Source organism: Crotalus tigris, unplaced genomic scaffold, assembly GCF_016545835.1.
Source record: "Crotalus tigris isolate CLP2741 ecotype Arizona unplaced genomic scaffold, ASM1654583v1 scf7180000018548.2558034, whole genome shotgun sequence".
In the NCBI taxonomy this organism is placed as follows: domain Eukaryota; kingdom Metazoa; phylum Chordata; class Lepidosauria; order Squamata; family Viperidae; genus Crotalus; species Crotalus tigris.
Genome location: NW_024097071.1, coordinates 947,615 through 967,004, shown reverse-complemented (window position 1 = coordinate 967,004; position 19,390 = coordinate 947,615). Strand labels below are relative to the sequence as shown.

Sequence of the window (19,390 nt, the reverse complement as noted above, 5' to 3'; positions counted from 1 at the left end):
ATGAATAAAAGATTAGATGTTTTTATTTTCCTCTAGGCATGCATGGTTTATCGATCCGAGAAACGATTGTCTCAGAAAACTTTATAATGCCCTATTTTCTTTTGTATCATTATAAATTTTGATATGATCCATTCTATTTTAAGCTGAATTCATTAGTTTCCAAAACCAAAACCTCAGAACTAGAAGCAGTTCTAGTGAATTGCTAGAATTGATCTAGCCTCAAAACAAATCTTTTTTGGTCCATAATATTTCAATAGATTTTTGATTTGAAGAATGTATTTATTGCTATATCCTGAACAACCTCTCAGAATGGTATTGTCTAGAGCAGTGGTTCTCAACCTTTTTAATGCTGCGACCTCCAACCGGTCGTAAGTCGAGGACTACCCAACCGGTCGTAAGTCGAGGACTTTCCCTGCCCGGGAGCGCCGCGCATGCGTGGTGCCGCCCCCTGCGCTGGCTGTGGCGTAGCTGGCAAGTGGCAGAGACAGCGCAGGCCGACCACCAGCTGGGCCACCAGCTGGCCCAGCCCAAGGGAGGTAAGGCACCCGCCGGGCCCCATGCGCGCCACCAACCCTCCCTGCACCCACCGGCCTCCTTTTACTTACATTTTCAGTAGTTGCTCAGCAGGAAGGGGTGGAAACTTCCAGACAGCTCGCCTTCGTTGCAGACAACTTGCAGCACCGTTTGCAGACTGGGGCTTTTGGCGGGCTCAGCAGGGCAGAGACAGCCTGGACATTTCTATTGGCTTTTGAAAGCCAATAGAATTAAATTCTATTCAAGAGAGTCTATTCTATTGGATTTCAAAAGCCAATAGAATAAAAGGGAGTAGCACAGCTAAGGAAAAGGGGGGAAAAATGGCGGACTGCATTGTTTGGCGACCCCCGTGAAATGGTCGTTCGACCCCAAATGGGGTCCCGACCCACAGGTTGAGAACCACTGGTCTAGATGAAGTTTCACCTGAGAGAAACAAAACATTCCGAGGTTCTCCAAAATGTTTAGTTATTTCATTGATTCATTTTTTCTAATTTATTTATTTATAAAATTTATTGGCCATTTTCTTACACCAAGGTAACTCTGGGTGACTTGAAATCTTAAAAGATAAAAACTTTATAAACTAAAACCTAAATAAGTTAATACAAAAGCAAACACTGCAGCCCAATTAAAGATCGGGAGGGTGTGTTATGTGCTCCTGGCTACTTTTCTTCGTGATCAGAGGCAAGCTTTCCTGACCGATAATCAGCCAAGACACAGTGAAGGCCTTTTGTTTCGTTTATTGCAATAAGCGGGGAAAGAAGCTATCAGAGCTTGGTTCTCTTCAAAGTTCCCACCCAAAATATTCCCTTCTTTATACAGCCCTGTCCCGGCCGCCACATCCCTCCTGTTTCCCCATTGGCTGAGGTACTATGAGGTTACAATATTTCCGACCGCCTCCTTCATATTTCCTGCTACATACTAAATCATACATCACATGTACATTAATAATATAAAATATCAGACATATTCAATTGTTGGTTTTGAGTTCTGGGCCCCTTAGAACAATAGGTTCTTTCCTGTTTTTCAGTTTAGTTAAGTTTTCCTGGCTAGCCATTTCCTCTTACAGATGTTTTTATAGCTCATCTTCTTCCTTTCCCATTCTAAGACCCAGCTAATTTTTGCCTACGTATTTATCTTACATCCTGCCTTTATACTATCCTTTCCTGTTTCCTATCCATTATAGTTGCTTCTCCACTCAGTAAGTTTTCACTGCAGCAAATTCAATTTTAAATTTCTCTTTCAATATTAAATTTTGAAGACTATTCACTTATTCCTATCAGGCTGGAGCAGGGTAGGGTAGGTGGGATCTGTTGTTAATCTATCAACCATCTCCATTGTGATGGTCCCCCATTGAACACAAAATATTCCAGAGGGCAGGTGCAGCGGCAAAGAAGACCCTTCTCCTGGACTCTGCCAGTCAGACTATTTGGGCCAATGGCCCACAGCATGCCTCCTCTGCTGGCACAGGTGGGACAGCCAATCCTAGTAGGATGAGACAATCCCTCAAGTGGCCAGGACCCATGCCATGAAGGACTATAAAGGTGAAATGCAACGAGAAGTGGAGTGGCAGCCAATGTAGCTCACAGAGCAGTGGTGTTACATAGGCCTTTTTTTGGGCCCCAAAAACTGTGCACACTGCCTCACTCTGCCCCAGCTGTAGCTTCCGAATGTTCTTCAAGAGTAGAGCTCTACCCCCATGTAGAGCGCATTACAACAATCTAATCGTGAGATGAGTAGGGCCTGAATGACATTTTGTTCATCGTGTAACAGATAAAATATCAGAAATTGTTTAATGATATATGAAAATACAAATCCATCTATTTTAAAGATATACAGGCAAGGGTAACACATTGGCAGTATCATATGAAGACATTCAATAAGATCAGCTGAAATTTAAGGAGTAAGCTTAATAATGGCAAAATGGAATAACTTCAGCTTTTAGAAGTAGGGGCTTTGACACATGCAGGATAATTACTTTGAAATATGTAGGTTCTGTAGGAAGCTAGATGTAACCACAAGCAGGAGGAAATATAAAAATAAAGATAGGGCTAATGTCAGCAAAAGGTCATGGTTAACAGGTATATAAAATATAACTGGCTTTTTCCTGGGAGGGGATGAACTGAAATGTATTCTGTTTAGGCGCTTCGGATTAGTTGATCGGGATGAGCAGGTGGGCTGTTGAGTGTGATAGGGGTGGGGGGGAGAACTAGCTTCATGAGAGGGTATAAATATGTGATTTTAAAAATTGTATGTGTGGCTTAATCTCCTGCATGAATTTAAGACCACCACCCTTTGCAAAAGCTTTCTTTCAATGAAACTCTGTTCCTGGAATCCCAAGTGAGTTTGTTTGACTTTGAAAATCTGAGCCACGTTCCAGACAATTGCTACAAGCCGAACTAATTTATTGAATCAATAATGCAAAAGAAAGCCTATTTCTTAAATATTCTTGCTTTTTCTCCATTATTCATTTTTCCTGGGAATGATATCCTGCATTCACAACAATAACTGCCAGACTGTTTCAAGAATGGCAGCTTGCTTGCAGGACTAGGATTTCACAACTCCCCTGTCTGATGCAGCATCTTCACATGGGAGTGATACAATCCTTGTCATAAAGAGATTTGACTCAGTTTCCCCCACCATAAAAAAAAGGGTTAGTCTTCTATTCAAAATGGATAGGAAAATTCTGAAAAGAACAGAAGGAAGAAGCTATGAACTAGCTTTTAAAAAACCTGAATGACAACCAGAGGGCAACAAAGAAATATACAAACTATGTCTTTTTTTATTCTGTTATAACTGCTAAAGTTCTCTTCCAGAAAAAACATTATAATGAACAAAGTAAATTATTTAGTTTCATCATTGACAAATAATTATGTCATTTTGGATGACAAGCATATTAAGATAAGAATCCTCTAAATTCTTGACTTATTTTATTGTTTGTTTTCAGTATTTAAAAACTGCTGACTGGAGACTCAGCAGCTTACAAAACACTGAACACATTTAAAACATTAAAATCAATAAAAATCATTATCACATTATATCTGAGTGCTCATAAAGCCACCATATCTCAATTCATAAAAGTAAGAATTTAACCTCTGTTGAAATGCTCAGTTTTGATTGCCATAAGAGAAGGCAACAATGAGATCTGGGGAAAAAAACTATTTAAAAAGAGTAGAGCACCATGTTTCTTACCTCATTTCTGGCTTTATGCAATTAAGATAAACAGCAACAATAATTCTGCAATAATAAATAGAACAGCAATACAATAATATTAAGGAGTAATAGTATTTGTTTTAGAAAATTGAAGCATATTGTGTTTTTTTTAACTTTTACACGTATGGCTATTTTCACAAATATTTATAACACTTTATATCATTTAAATTGGAAATCTTAAGCTGCAGTTCTCAAGTCACAAATTATTTCCAGAGTGTTTAGAAATCAGAGTTATAAAACAGAATACTATGATTTCTAAATACTTTGGAAAGAATCTGTGATTTGAGAATTCTGCTTAAGATTTCCAATTTAAGTGATATTAAGTTTTATTAAAAAGGTAACAATTATCTGTCCTTCATTTGTTCACAAGTGAGATTTATATTTCTATCTATAGCTCTATTTTTGTCTATAATCTGAGTTTAATTGTAACTGTTACATACCATACCTTAGAATCAGTGGTGAGATTCAGATACGTGAACAACCAGTTCTGTGGATGCTGCTTCTGGAAGTCCATTCTGGGTCTGGGCAACAAAAAATTAGCTACCGGTTCTGCTGAACTGGTGCGAACTGGCTGAATCCCACCACTGCTTAGAATAGAATTAAGCATTTATAAAAATGGAAGATAGGAATTCTAATGTTCAAGCATAAGAATTGAGTTCAATTGTATGTATCTTTTTTCTCATTTTCAATGGAAAAAACATTAAGATCACCTTGAACCTTATCCTTAGAGAGAACTGGTATATTTTACAGCTAGTACAGTACTCCGGTTCTGATTGGTAAAATAATTGACTTCTTCTCTATGTGGTGGCAATGTTGCAGAATTCAATATTATTGGAAATTAATTCATTATTTTTCATTTGTAAAATGGAACAAATTTTGAAATTTGCAATTCTATTTTAACCTGATATATTTTTCTTCACCAAACCAAAACTTTACTCAAAACATACTGAATTGGCATTGAATATTATGGGTTTGTAATGGTTTGATATACTTTTTATTGAAAAATATCTCTAATCCCCTCTATAGAAAAATGGTTAAACAGTAAGAATATGCTTCAACCTAAAATGGCTTCATATCTTTATATCTTATATAGAATGAAATTATATCCTGAATGTGGATGATAGAGTTTATATTTCAATCTGATATATAGCCTACATATTATTTATAGTATCTTTTTAATGTACTATTTACAATATATAGCTTTCCCCCCCTCTTATTAATTTCAGTTATGTTAAGCAAATATTTTTACAGTTCAATTGAAATATCTCTGAACATTGGATGTGAAATGTCTTAAAGTACTCTAAGTAAAGTACTCTCTAATTAGGAGACCATGCATTCTAGTTCCATCTTAGGTAACTAGCCAGGTGACTTTGGGCCATATATTATTTATATGTTATTTTCATAAATAACTCTGGATGGCTTACAACAGATATATCAAACACAAGGCCCACAATGAGCCCAGATCTGGCTCAAGGGGCCGCCCCAGCCCTGGCCCACCCAGTGCCCCCCAGGATCCCACAGCCGCAACAGTGCAGGTGGGTCTGAGCACCATGGCCACTACCAGGCCAGCGCATCAAGTAGCAGGTGTAGGCAGAGGCATGGGGGGAGGCATGCGATCCAGTCTGCCAGATGCGCCAGGTGGCCGTCCGCCTGCCCTGTCCTGCCCAGCCGCAGCAGGTATAGGGAAGCAAAGATGGATGAGGCTGCGGCATGGCCCAAGAGGGATGGCGAGGCTCCTCTGTTGCACCAGGCCCTGGTGCCTGTCCCGGTCCTGCCCCCCCTCTGTGGGAGACCCCCAGATCTTCCCACAGCCCTGCCTGGCCCCCCACAGGTGCCCCCCTGATGCAGGCGACATCAAGCCAGCCATGTCCACCTGGCCACATGCACCCAATTGGCCATGCCCATCCAGCCAGGCCTCCCGCCCCCTGAGAGCCACCACAATGCTGATGCAGCCCTCAATGAAATCAAGTCTGACACCATAAACAATATACTATTGTTTATCTTTTCCCCCTTCCCCCTACATTCTTATAAACATGTATTTGTAAAACTTAAAAAAATAAAAACATACAAATAAAAACGTATTTTTCTTAAAATTATAACATCTTTGTAAAAAGTGTATGCACTTTTTAGTTTAACAGGATTAATGTCAACGCTGCTAACATCGGATGTTCTTGCTTTGACAACAGATGGAAATGTAGCCATTTTTTCTCTTTCACTTTTAGAGTTAGTTGATGCTGGGAGGGGGAATGTGGATGAGAGTCCAGCTAGTCATAAGAATAACAACTCAGCTGTGGGAATCCAAGGTTATTGCGCCCATAGTTGATAAAGATTTGGAGGGTTGGAGAGCTGGGGAGAATTGTGCTTTGCTACTTTGTACCCAGGGGAGGGGAATTCAGTTTTTGGCTTCAACTATGTAGTGCCGGTACTTTGTTTATCGAATAAAAGATTCTTTAAGGTAAACAATGCCTCAAAGTTCTTTTGAAGAGTTTCATCTGTCGGAACCATGACATTTAACTTCATTCAATTCTACTCATTTGTGTTTAATTTTACCTACAGTATATATATATATATATATAACATAGTACTGAAATTGTTAAAGTAAATATGGATTTAAATCCCACACTTACTTGTTTCCAGTGCAAATTTTATTTGTCTAATCAACTTTATGGCAGAATCAGTAATCATTTCATAAACTGAGTAATATGCAGTTCTTGAGGGTCAATGAAGGCAGCAGAAATATATTTGCCACAATTTCCTTTAAGCTTCTTATTAGAAAGCAAATTATTATTTCTATTTCTGTAATAGAAGCATTCTGTGTTTGAAGAAAGATTAGTTTAAAAAAAAATCTTCTAGACTTAGGATGCCCTATAGAATATCTTTATATTTTTGGGTTATTGTTAAAAAGGAGCTGGGTTGAACTATAAAATTTATACAGATAGTCCTTGGCTTACAACAAGTGAGTCGAAAATTTATGTTGCTCAGTGAGACATTTGTTAAGTGAGTTTTGCCCCCTTTTATGATCTTTCTTGCTACAGTTGTTAAGTGAATTACTGCAGTTGATATGTTAGTAACATGGTTGTTAAGTGAATCTGGCTTCCTGATTGACTTTGTCAGAATTCAGAAGTCAGAATTTTGTTCAGATGATCTTGGGGATGCTACAAAGGTTGTAACTGTGAAAAATGGTCATGTCACTTTTTTTAGTGCCGTTGTACTTTGAACAGTCGCTAAATGAACTGTTGTAAGTCGAAGACTATCTGTATTGAACAATCCACATAGCAATCCACATAATTGTACATTATGTACAAACAGTGAGGGTCGGGTCTGTCACATCCACCTCCCTGAAGCTTTGCACTGGCTCGCCATAGGGCTGTGTGCTTAGTCCCTACCTGTATTCACTGTACACACGATTGTGTATCGTCTGACCCATCTACTGTGATCATTAAGTTCTGGGTCTTATTACAGGTAGAGACAAAACAGCGTACAGGGGGGAGGTACAGAAACTATCCTCATGGTGTCTAGAAAACAACTGAACATTGGCAAGACAAAGGAAATGGTGTTAAGACTTCTGGAAGAAAAGAGAGGAACCCGCCCCACTTTATATTGGAGGGGGTTGTGTGGAGCGAGTTTCCTCCTTTAAATTCCTGTGAGTCTACCTCAGCGAAGATGTCACCTGGAAAATCAACACAACCCAGGAGGTCAGAAAGGCCCAACAGAGACTCCCCTAGGGTCTTGTGAAAGAACAAAGTGGAACAACAACTGATGACCTCCTTTACTGGTCCACTATAGAAAGCATCCTCTCACACTGTATTATGGTGTGGTATGCTGGCTTGACAGCCGCAGATAGACACTGCAGAGGGTGGTGAGTACAGCACAAAACATCATGGGCTGTCCCCTGATACCACTAGATGACATCGCTAGGGCCCGCTGCCTTAGAAGAGTGAGGAAAATCCTCAGGAATGACTCACACCCTTCTAGCATCGGGTAAGAGATATAGAAGTATAGCCAGCCGCACCAACAGGCTGAAGAAGAGTTTCTACCCATGGGCTGTTAGACTCCTGAATGGGAAATAACTCCATATATGACAGACTTGTGGGGCCAGTGCATTGTGCAGTAAGTTCACATGGAGGTGACAGTATTCCAGCTGAGCTATTCAAAATCTTAAAAGATGATGCAGTAAAAGTGCTACACTCAATTTGCCAGCAAATTTGGAAAACTCAACAGTGGCCACAGGATTGGAAAAGGTCAGTTTACATTCCAATTCCAATGAAAGGCAATGCCAAAGAATGTTCAAACTATCGCACCATTGCACTCATTTCACATGCTAGTAAAGTTATGCTTAAAATCCTACAAGCTAGACTCCAGCAGTATGTGGATCGAGAACTACCAGAAGTACAGGCAGGATTTCGAAGAGGCAGAGGAACTAGAGATCAAATTGCCAACATACGCTGGATCATGGAGAAAGCTAGGGAGTTCCAGAAAAACATCTACTTCTGCTTCATTGACTATGCTAAAGCCTTTGATTGTGTGGATCACAACAAATTGTGGCAAGTTCTTAAAGAGATGGGAATACCAAACCATTTTATTTGTCTCTTGAGACACCTATATGCAGGTCAAGAAGCAACAGTGAGAACTGGACACGGAACCACTGATTGGTTCAGAATTGGAAAAGGAGTCCAGCAAGGCTGTATACTGTCACCCTGCCTATTTAACTTATATGCAGAGCACATCATGAGAAAGGCAGGGCTAGATGAAACAAAAGTTGGAATTAAGATTGCCGGGAGAAATATCAACAATCTAAGATATGCAGATGATACCACTCTAATGGCAGAAAGTGAAGAGGAACTAAAGAGCCTCTTGATGCGGGTGAAGAAGGAGAGTGCAAAAGTTGGCTTGAAACTCAACATTAAGAAAACCAAAATCATGGCATCCGGCCCTCTCAATTCCTGGCAAATAGATGGGGAAGAAATGGAGGTAGTGACAGATTTTATTTTTCTGGGCTCCAAGATCACCTCAGATGGGGACTGCAGCCAAGAAATTAAAAGACGCTTGCTCCTGGGGAGGAAAGCTATGGCAAATCTAGCAGCATACTAAAAAGCAGAGACATCACCCTGCCAACAAAAGTGCCTATAGTCAGGCCATGGTTTTCCCAGTTGCAATGTATGGCTGTGAGAGTTGGACGATAAGAAAGGCTGAGCGCCAAAGAATTGAGGCCTTTGAACTATGGTGCTGGAGAAGACTCCTGCAAGTCCCTTGGACTGCAAGGCGTTCAAACCGGTCAGTCCTAGAAGAGATCAACCCCGACTGCCCTTTAGAAGGTCAGATCCTGAAGTTGAAACTCAAATACTTTGGCCACCTAATGAGAAGGAAGGACTTAACTGGAGAAGGGCCTAATGCTGGGAAAGATTAAGGGCAATAGAAAAAGGGGACGACAGAGAATGAGATGGCTGGATGGAGTCACTGAAGCAGTAGGTGTGAACTTAAATGGACTCCAGAAAATGGTAGAGGACAGGAAGACCTGGAGGAACGTTGTCCATGGGGTCACGATGGGTCGGACACGACTTCACAATTAACAACAATCAACATGGTGGGTTTGTTGTCACTGTGAGTTGTGTAGTGGGGGGAGGGAAGCTCAGCCAATCTCATTGTACACATGTTGCACTTTGACAATAAAGGTTAATTTGATTTGTAGATTGTATAAGAATCCTCTCTGATACGCAAAGAGAACTATTTTCAGGCTTTTTGCTGACTAAGAATACTTACATATAGAAACAACTTCGGTTTTAACTTAGCGGCGCCTATGCGTATGTAACTGTGAACATGGTGAATCAGGATTACATTGCTGGCACCGGAATGCGTGTGAATTCATTCTAGTCACTGCAAGAAAGGCGCACGCCACCAAACTCCTCGAGCCCTGGTTCCAATACAGTAGTCGCAGCAGAGAGACGGGCGGCGCATCCACCGGCTCGTGCCTCACTTATCCCCGCCCCTTCAAGCTCAGCCTGTCAGCTGGCTCTACTGCAATCAAGATGGCGGTGGGGCCGGGAAAAGTGTGAGCAAAAGCGGCTGCGCTGCCTGTCTCGGGGATGGAGGAGTCCCGCGCTGGGATGGGCCAAGCAATCACCGCCTTTCCCTGAAGAACCGGGCGACAAGCTGAGACGCGAAAGCGGACCATGGCGGGCATTATCAAAAAGCAGATCCTTAAGCACCTTTCCAGGTCGGTACCCTGGGCGCTTTTCCTCAGGAGGGGCGGATTTCGGTGTTCTTTTTCAGCGCTTGGCAGGACGACTCGGCAACGGAAGAGGTGGAGGGGAGCCTAACACATCCATTTTCTTCAGTCGCGAGATTCAAAGTCCTGGAAAACGTCTGAAGGGTCCTGCGGGTCGCTCGTTGCTTGTTTCTTGGTGGTTTTGGGAGTGCTAGGTGGCAGAAAATACAACGCTAATTTTGAATTCGCGGGGGCGAGAGCGATGGCGCGCGCTAGGAGCCCGAAGGGCTGAGCTTGCCTTTGGTACCAGACAGCTGAGGGGAGTAATTCTGGGGGCGGGGGAGGTGCCTTCTCCATGGAAGTACCCACCCGGGGCTTTTCTTGCCGCACTCTAGAAGGCCTTCGTGGCTCATTCTACCGGTGCAGAGAGGAGGTCGAGATAAAGCTTAATTGCCCGAGTTATTTATCCGTAACCTGCCAATACAGCGGGACGCTCAATTGAACAGCTTGTCTCTAGAACACTGTGGATCCAGGAAAGTGCACAGGCGAGAGTGGGTGGATCGTAAATTATACTTGACACGTTATCTGTAGGAGGAGCGAACGGCGGCTTAGCTGATGTCACCGTGCATATTGTCTCTTAAAGACGAGTCTGGAGATGCCAGGTTTATGTAGAGATGACTGCTAGCTAGCCTGCTGGAAAACGCGTTGCTATAGGTTGTGATTCAGCACTGCGTTCCCTCCCTGCTTCCTTAGTTGTAGCTGAAAGGAAGGAGAATTGCTGAGCAGTTTTTATAAATCTTTTATACTGGCTATGCGTTTGAAGCGATGTTTGTGCTTCCGTCCATCTCGTGTAGATGTTAACTTAAGTAATGTATTTTTACAATAGTATATAACACGGTTCAGAGGTGGGCATAATAGTGAATGAGGTAATTTGAGGATGCTTTTTGAAATGCTAAGAACAGTGAAAGTAGGATGTACGTCTACGTATTTCTGCAAAACTAAAGAAATAATAACTAAGTATTTTACATTTGATCAACTGATTTGTACTTTTGTCTTCGTTTGGTTTTTACAACAATTTCTTGAAATATATTGATTTATGGGTTTGAACAGATAACTGACGACACTAAACATTGCAGTGAAGAAGTCAGACTGAATAAAGATGCAAGTTTTGAATATGTTGTTGGTGTAGAATCCTGTATATCTGCTTAAAATGGAATTCAGAGGGACTCTTCATTTAGACAAAGAATAGCTGGTAACATTAGGGAAAACTGAAGAATGAGCATGTAGCATAAGATGGGAAGAATGATCTATTTTACTGACAACAGTGAAATTATGTATATTAATAACCAGTCAATATTTTGATGGGTTCATATAAACTAAACATTTGGAACAAATAATAAAGTAGTTTTCCATTTCTGACTGACAGTTTTCCTGAATGCATAAGCTTTATGATAAAGCAAAGTGAAATATCAATAAAATGATATAAACAATAATGGTCACGATTATTTCCTAAGCATGCATGTCTTTGTTAGACTGAAGCAATATGAAGCAGTTCCAAGATGATCAAATGTCTTTTTCCCATGAATTCTGAGTTTGGCTTGGTGTATTGTATACCTAAAGATGCATAGCAAAAAATAAATACATTTTCTTTATTACATTTTCAACTCACACTTTAAAAATGAGATTTTTTTAAAATTGTAATCCAAAAACCAGTACTTTAAGGGGCATTTTAATAAAAAGAAAACACTGACATTTTGAAATAGATTATATGTAATTATGAAAAAGCTATTTTTTTACTATGTTCAAGACAAAACTGTTTAAAATGTTTGACTTCTGTGTTTGTTTTAAATACTCCTTTATGTGGTGCACTTCATTGTCTTTGTCATTCTGAGTCCACTAGATCATATGAATTTAAGTGTATTAGTGGAGAGTTCTGCATGATTGCAAGAAACTGGGTGTGATGATTTTTCTTCATTCTATTTTTTTCCTGTGAACAATTATTTAAATAATAAAGTGAACCCTATTGTAATGCTTTTATGTTGCTTTACTAGCATGCAGGTTAAATGATGACCCTTAATAAAAAGTAATCTTTGTTTTTATGCTAAGGATTATGCAGATACATTTACGTCATGATTTCCATAGTGAAATAAGGCATTCCCAGAAATGGTGTGACTACTGACCTTTAGGTTTCAAGGCAGTTAAGGGGATTGTCTTAAATGTACTTGACTCTTGATAAAGTCAAAATGTCAGTTCCCCTGGAGTGAGGAGTAAGGACTTTTCACACAACACACTCAGTACTCTTTCACTTAGAGCAGGGGTAGGCAACCGTGGCTCTTTTATGACTCCTGGACTTCAACTCCCAGAATTCCATAGCTGGCTCAGAAATTCTGGGAGCTGAAGTCCACGAATCATAAACGAGCCAAGGTTGCCTACCCCTAACTTAGAGGTAGCCTAACTATTGCCATCTTTGAAATGTCTTGATATTCAAGAATGATATCTAACTTGGCGCTTTTTTTTGAGTTAAATTCTTAGGCAAGCCTTATTTTCCCCATTTTCACACTCTATTTGATCCTCTTATGCAGAATTCTATAGTTTATGTGGCATTTAATTTTAAAATACAGAATTATTTTCATCTTTTCCATCAACATGTTCTACTTAAAAGTGTAGCAGTACAAATATGTATCTGCTCAAATGTAACAAAGACATTTTATTTAAATAATTTTTAATTCATGTCATCTATTTAGAATCACATTTGTGAGATGGACAGCCATATAAATTGACAGAAATAAAGATTTGCAATGATAGCCCCAGTTCAAGGAAAAGACAAGTATGCTCTTAAATGACTGGATATAACCAAACTATTATTGAATTTCCCAAATTGCTGTTCTGCAACTGTCTAAAATGGAGAAATGAAGAATTGAATGGGCTGATATAAAGATCTATGGAAGAAGTTAATGTTTGATAATGTAAGATGAATACTTTTTGGAAGCATCTGTCATTCAGTGATTAAGAATTTTTATTATTTTTTTCTACTGGGTAGATGTTGACAGAAGATCTGATCACATTTGATCAGAAAGTGCTTTTTGTTTAAATAACCCTAAATAACTGTAGCTTATTTTCTTTTGGCCAATACAGTATACAAACACATCATGCTATTCTGAGTAAGCAGCATTATGCAAAATGTAGACAGTGAATGACAAGTAGCGAGAAGAAGCAATTAAAAATGGGAATTAAAAGAAAAGAAAAGGAAATTTAACTGAATATAGTTTCATGTAGCACTATACGTCATATCTGTTAATACTTTCTATCCTTGCAATCACTAGTTTTCACCATTTCTTCACTCATTCATGCATTTCTTTGTTCATTAAACTTCTCAATTTGCTTATCTTGAGAAATATTAGTTCCATCCAAACATGAGCCGTGGCGACACAGTGGTTAGAATGCAGTAATGCAGGCTAATTCTGCTGACTGCCGGTTTCCAGCAGTTTGGCAGTTTGATTCTCACTGGCTCAAGATTGACTCAGCCTTCCATCCTTCTGAGGTCGGTAAAATGAGGACTCAGATTGTTGGGGGCAATATGCTGATTCTGTAAATCGCTTAGAGAGGGCTATAAAGCATTGCAAAACAGTATATAAGTCTAAGTGCTATTGCTATTGCTCTGTCTTCAACTTTTTGTCCATCCTTTTCCAGATATTTGTTTTATGAATTGATCTCCATTCATAGTTCGTAAAAACTTTGTGGGATTTCACTTTAAAAAAATAATTAAAGAATTTTCAATGTGCAACAAAAAAAATCTTCATGGTGAATTAATTGAAATGGTGAAATGTTTATCTGTTTAAAATTCTAAAGCAAATGTTTAATAATCCTCATAATTGATATTTTCAATACTTTCCAGAACACGTATTTATAGTATTTGTTTGTTTGTTTACATGAATGTTCAGTTCTGTAAATTATTTAGGGAAGTAAGTTTGGTATCTATGTATGTTTATTTTTAGGTTCACCAAAAATCTATCACCTGATAAAATCAACTTGAGCACACTGAAAGGTGAAGGTCAGGTAACCAATATAGAGTTTGATGAAGAAGTACTTCAGAATATGCTAGACCTTCCCACTTGGCTTGCCATCAACAAAGTGTTTTGTAATAAAGCTTCTATTAGGGTGAGTAAATCACTATTTCAGTTAAGGAATTTGGTCAATTTTTATTCATGTTGCTCTTAAAATAATTTGAATCCAGTATTTGAAATGGGTTTAAACCCTTTTTAAGCTCAATAGACTGTAATAAAGGAAACTGCAGCCATAAAACATTCTGTTCCATTTTTGTAATAAATAGCATGATATAGAATGGTCTTGTTAAAATAAGATTTAGTTAACCATTTTTCCTCCTTTTCCTTTTGAAGCCTTTAATTTTGAGGTAAAGTCCAGAATTCTTTCAAAAGAATCAAACTTTTATCACATTTTTTTTTATTCTGTCTGTCTCTGGTAGCTTTTTATCTTCCATTTCTTTTCTCTGTCACTCAATATATCCATCATAGACACCAAACATTTATAGAAGGGGGGCATTTAGGGATTGTAATATGAACTATGTAATAATAGAGATATTATTGCATAGAATAAAATGAATAAAATTTTGGTTTAGTGCATGGTTCCCCAACCCCCCAGGCCGCAACCCACTACTGGGCTGCAGCCTATTCAGAACTGGGCTGAGGGAGCCATCGCTTCTCCCCTCCACAGCTGGTCTGCAAAGCAGGAAAGGTTGGAGACCGATGGTCTAGTGGTTAAGAAATTAAGTTAGAAAGCGGGAAACCATGGGTTCAAGTTCTGCCTTAGCCATGAAAGCCATTTTGGTGACCTTGGGCCAGGCACTTCCTCTCAGCCCAACTCACCTCACAGGGTTGTTGCTGTGTGGAAAATAGAGGGAAGTTACATATGTTCACTGCCTTGGGTTATTCGTAAAAATAATAAAGGTAGATAGAAATAAATAAAATAAAAATAAATTTCTTCTAATATCTGGGAGAAAGGAAGTGAATGCATAACCAAATAAAGGTGGATTACGCTGTTGCAGCTTATTTGAAGAAAGAGCTACCTCTCCTGATGGATTTTTGAATCCATTTCTCATCACAGCCATGAATGGTATGAATAACAGCAGGTATGATACCCCAGAAATTAGCTGAAGAGGATTATTCCCTACTTTCTCTATATAGAATACTTTGTGGTCATATCAGATATCTTCCTCCCTCCCTCCCTCCCTCCATCCCTCCCTCCCTGAATTTTATCCTGAAAACAGTAGAGATAATTTGATTTTGTTTTTATTGATGTAGACAAAATTATATGTCCCTTTTGCCTCTTCTTCTTTCTTTTCTGAAGATAAAGTTCATTATTGCTTAACAATATTTTCTCTTGTATTTGTTTTCCATTGCAGATACCATGGACAAAATTGAAAACACATCCAATCTGTTTGGTGAGTTTGAATACAGCCACTTCCCTGTGATTTTTAAAGTAAAATGTATATAGATTATCATTTTCTGGACATCACAAAAATAATTGAAATAACATTTGCATTACAATAGCACTCGACTTATGACCATTCATTCAACAACTGTTCAAAGTTACAATGGTTCTGAACAAATGGTAGTTATGACTGTCCTCACAGATCTGACTATCTCAGCATCCCCATCATGTGTTTGCAATTTAAGTGGTTGGTAAGCAGCTCATACTTATGATCAGTTGCATGGCTCATGGTTTCATGATCACCATTTTTGACCTTCCCAACCGGCCTCCCAAGAAAGGCAGTGAGGAAGCCAGTAGGGAAGGTTATAAGTCGATGAAGTAAATATCCTCCACCAACGCACCCTCCCCCAGTCTCTGCTTTCATGCTACACTGACCAGTTGCTCACAATTAAGCACCTTCCTTGAGCCTTGCCATGCCTCTCTTGCACCCTCATAAGTGCACTTCTTCATACCCATGTGTACCTCCTCAAACCTCGCTATACCTTGCTTGCATCCTCACACACACTGAGCTTCACACTGCTTCTCTCGCACCTTCACGCATCACCATGCACCCGTGTGCACTCTCCCCATCCCTCCTTGCATCTCCCTCACATCCTCTGCATGCTTGCGCATTCCCGTGCACCCTCCATAAGCCTTACCACATCTCTCTCACATCCTCGTGCACCTTCCACAAGCCTTTATACACTGTCCCTGTAGCAAGAGACAGTTACTCAATTACTGTTATAAATTGAGGACTGCTGTACAGTTTCACTAAGAAGCAAATTGTCAAAATAGCAGCAGTAGACGTAGTTATTAATTTATAACCACAATTGGGACTGGAATTTCTGTCATTAAGTGACATGGTTGTAAAGTGCAACTACATCGCTTAGTGATGGTAATGCAATTCTAGTTGCCATCATTAACTGAATCCCATAATATTAGATGAGGCAACTTCCTGCTGGAATTCCACAAGAAATTGCAAATTGCAAATCTCAGGTGTCTTACAAGCAGGCTGACAGGCAGATAAGTGGCTGCTGCTGAGTGGAGGAAGGTGCAACAGGTTGTATGAGGGTGTAAGACTGGCACAGCAAAGTTCAGGAAGGGCGCATAGGGATGCAAGGGTGTGTGTGATGGTGCAAGGAAGGGTCATGGAACATGCACAAGGGATGTGTGAGTGTCTAGCTTGGCATGAGCATAGACAAGTCTGTGGAGAGTGTGCAGGTTGAGGAGATTTACACAGCAATTTGTAGTCTTCCCTGCTGGTTTACCCATTGACTTTGCATATGGGAGGCCAGATGAATTTTACATGAAGCTTCTCCTTCAGGATTTAAAACCCCTTATTAATACATGCAGTAGCTAAATTTTCTGTTGCTGGGATGAAAGTAAAACATAATTGGTTCAAGACATTAATAAATGGTTGTTTTAAATACTACTTTTGGTTTGATACATATTAACTTATAATTGTTAGAGGATATATATAATTTTTATTTTATGTCTATCAATATTTTAGATTTATCATCTGGATAACAAATGTATTAATATAGTAATAGAGGAGTGAATGTTATTCTATGTGATTTATTTTGCTAGATGTTATTTGTTTCACTCGGTTTTCATTCTTTTAAATTTTGCTGATCAATAACTGAATAAATATTATTGATTTAATTTGCTTTGCTTGTGGCAAGCTGTTAGGGAAGGCCGTAAACAATTACATGATCATGGGGCACTGCATCCAGTCATAAGTGTGAAAGGGTTGCCAAGTGCCAAGATCATCACTGTGGGGGTGCTAGGATGGCTGTAACTCCAAGGACTGGTTATATATAACTACCATTTGCTTAGAAATTATAAAAGTATATCTTTGCATTTTCAAATTTCTCCTTTTAACTTGGCTTTTCATTCACCTGTGGTATTTGATAATATTTGAGTTTTTCAGTTTTGAGTGAGGAAGTTGAACCTAAATGTTTCGGGAGGGTTTCTTTTTAAACTGTAGTCTGATAAATTGCTAGGTATTGCCTATGGCAATAGTCTTTCTTAAAAATTAGATTAGCTTAATGTGGTCTTACCATAGTATAGCTGCCAGATTGTTGAAGAGTTTGACTGTACTTAGTAGCCCTAAAGTGTATATTATGACAGACTCTCATTGGCTATACATACAACACTATTTTGGTTCATGGATGTTACCATTTTATGTATCTTATATATTTTATGTATTTTTGAAGCCCAACTTTGTACTTGGTATTGCTGTAAGAAATAAATTATTACAAGTGATAATATAATAAGATCCAGAGAACCATTTTAAGATTGTGTGTTTTAGTGTTTTCATTGTATATGGCATTGGCTGCTTAAATGACATGCATGGAATGCAATTTGAAACATGTTTCAACTATGGCTATTGAGCATTTCTTTAACAGCTTTAATTTAATTGAAGTTAGTTTGCATACAATTATTCAAAACTTAGCAAATTACTATTATAGATGGGCATAATATTGTACAATATATATATATATATTCATGATAACCAAGTTGAACAATTGCTGTAATTAGGTATCTTTCTTTAAAATCTATTAGGTACAGTATTACATTTTTCTTGACACCCTGCAATATTTAGAGAGTTTTATGCTAAAATTTTACCCAGCCATTATGCATGAATAGATTAGGTAAATTGATTTTAAAAAATCAAAACAATTCAATTATTTTTTTTGCCTGTATTTCCCAGTCATTAGATAAAGTAATAATGGAAATGAGTACATGTGATGAACCTCGTGCCCCAAATGGACCATCACCTATAGCAACTGCATCAGGACAAAGGTAAATTATTATTAATCATTTAAGTGATTAAGGTGGAATGTATACAATAATGTGTTTCCCTGAAAATAAGCCCTAACTTGATTTTTGGGGGTGGGCCTAATATAAGCCTTACCCCAAAAGTAAGCCCTAGTTTTGGGGCGAGGCACATGCCTAAAAATCAAGCTAGGGTGGGGGGTTGGAGCTTCTCCCATGGATCGACACTTGCCTCACGGCTCCACTTCTGTGGCCAAAGGAGCAGCTTCATTCTGCAGCTGAGAATGGAGCTCCAGCCTGCATTTTGCAGCCAGAAGTCTTTCCTTCTGACTGCGAATTGCAGGCCAGAGCTCCATTCTCAGCTGCAGAAGGAAGCTGTTTCTTCGGCCACAGAAGTGGGCTGGCTGGGTGAGGCTGTTGATGCTGCCCCCGTGAGATGAGTGGAAAAGACACCCAATGAAAATAAGACCTGGTGCCTCTTTTGGAGACAAAAAAAAATAAGACCGGGTCTTATTTTGGGGGAAATATGGTATGTATAAAAACAAATTGGTTATAATTTAAACATTATAATACCATTTGGTAATTAAAAATATGTATGGTTAGCTTGTGAAAGAGAAGACTAGGGGAGGGGGGAATATGATAGTGGCCTGCAAATAACTAAAAGACTGTTCCATGGAAGAGAAGACAGTTTTACTCTCTTGAAATAGAGTCATACCTCGGTACTTGACTGATTTAAAACTCATAGAATTTGGTACTCAACCTATTTTGATGCAAAAATTTTGTTCCAGTACTCATCATTTGTTTGGTACTTGATGCACAAGCTAGAACTTGTTGCTGTCAGCTGCCTTGTGACTTGCTACCCTTTCCAGCTGAAACAAAGGGTCACATGTTAAGTCATGTGGTTTGTTTGGTACTCATTGTTTTTAGCAGACAAACCTCCTAAAACCAATTAATGATGAGTACCGAGGTACCACTGTAGAGAGGAATAAAACCAAACCAAGACTGGAATTGAAAGATTCAGGCTAGAACATTATGAGGGATTTCCTTAACCGACGGAATAATCTGCTCAAAGCAGAAGGAAATTTTAAGTGCTTTGCAGATCTAAGGGGGGAAAGTGGTTCAGAGAGCTTACTAATACGCATGTAGTATCTGTCTGCATTCCTTGAACCAAGCATA

The 19,390-nt window shown here is 39.1% G+C and overlaps 1 protein-coding gene across 1 annotated transcript in view; it reads left to right on the top strand.

Annotated features, from left to right (window-relative positions):
* Nucleotides 1-9,755: 9,755 nt before the first annotated feature.
* The window catches only part of UHRF1BP1L (UHRF1 binding protein 1 like), a 67,716-nt gene continuing 58,081 nt past the window's right edge, over nucleotides 9,756-19,390 (top strand). Inside the window, exons 1-4 of the mRNA XM_039354062.1 lie at nucleotides 9,756-9,958; nucleotides 13,945-14,107; nucleotides 15,369-15,407; nucleotides 18,150-18,241. Of these exons, the coding sequence (XP_039209996.1) occupies nucleotides 9,915-9,958; nucleotides 13,945-14,107; nucleotides 15,369-15,407; nucleotides 18,150-18,241 (338 nt within the window). The 5' untranslated portion in view covers nucleotides 9,756-9,914. The remainder of the gene's footprint in view (nucleotides 9,959-13,944; nucleotides 14,108-15,368; nucleotides 15,408-18,149; nucleotides 18,242-19,390) is intronic.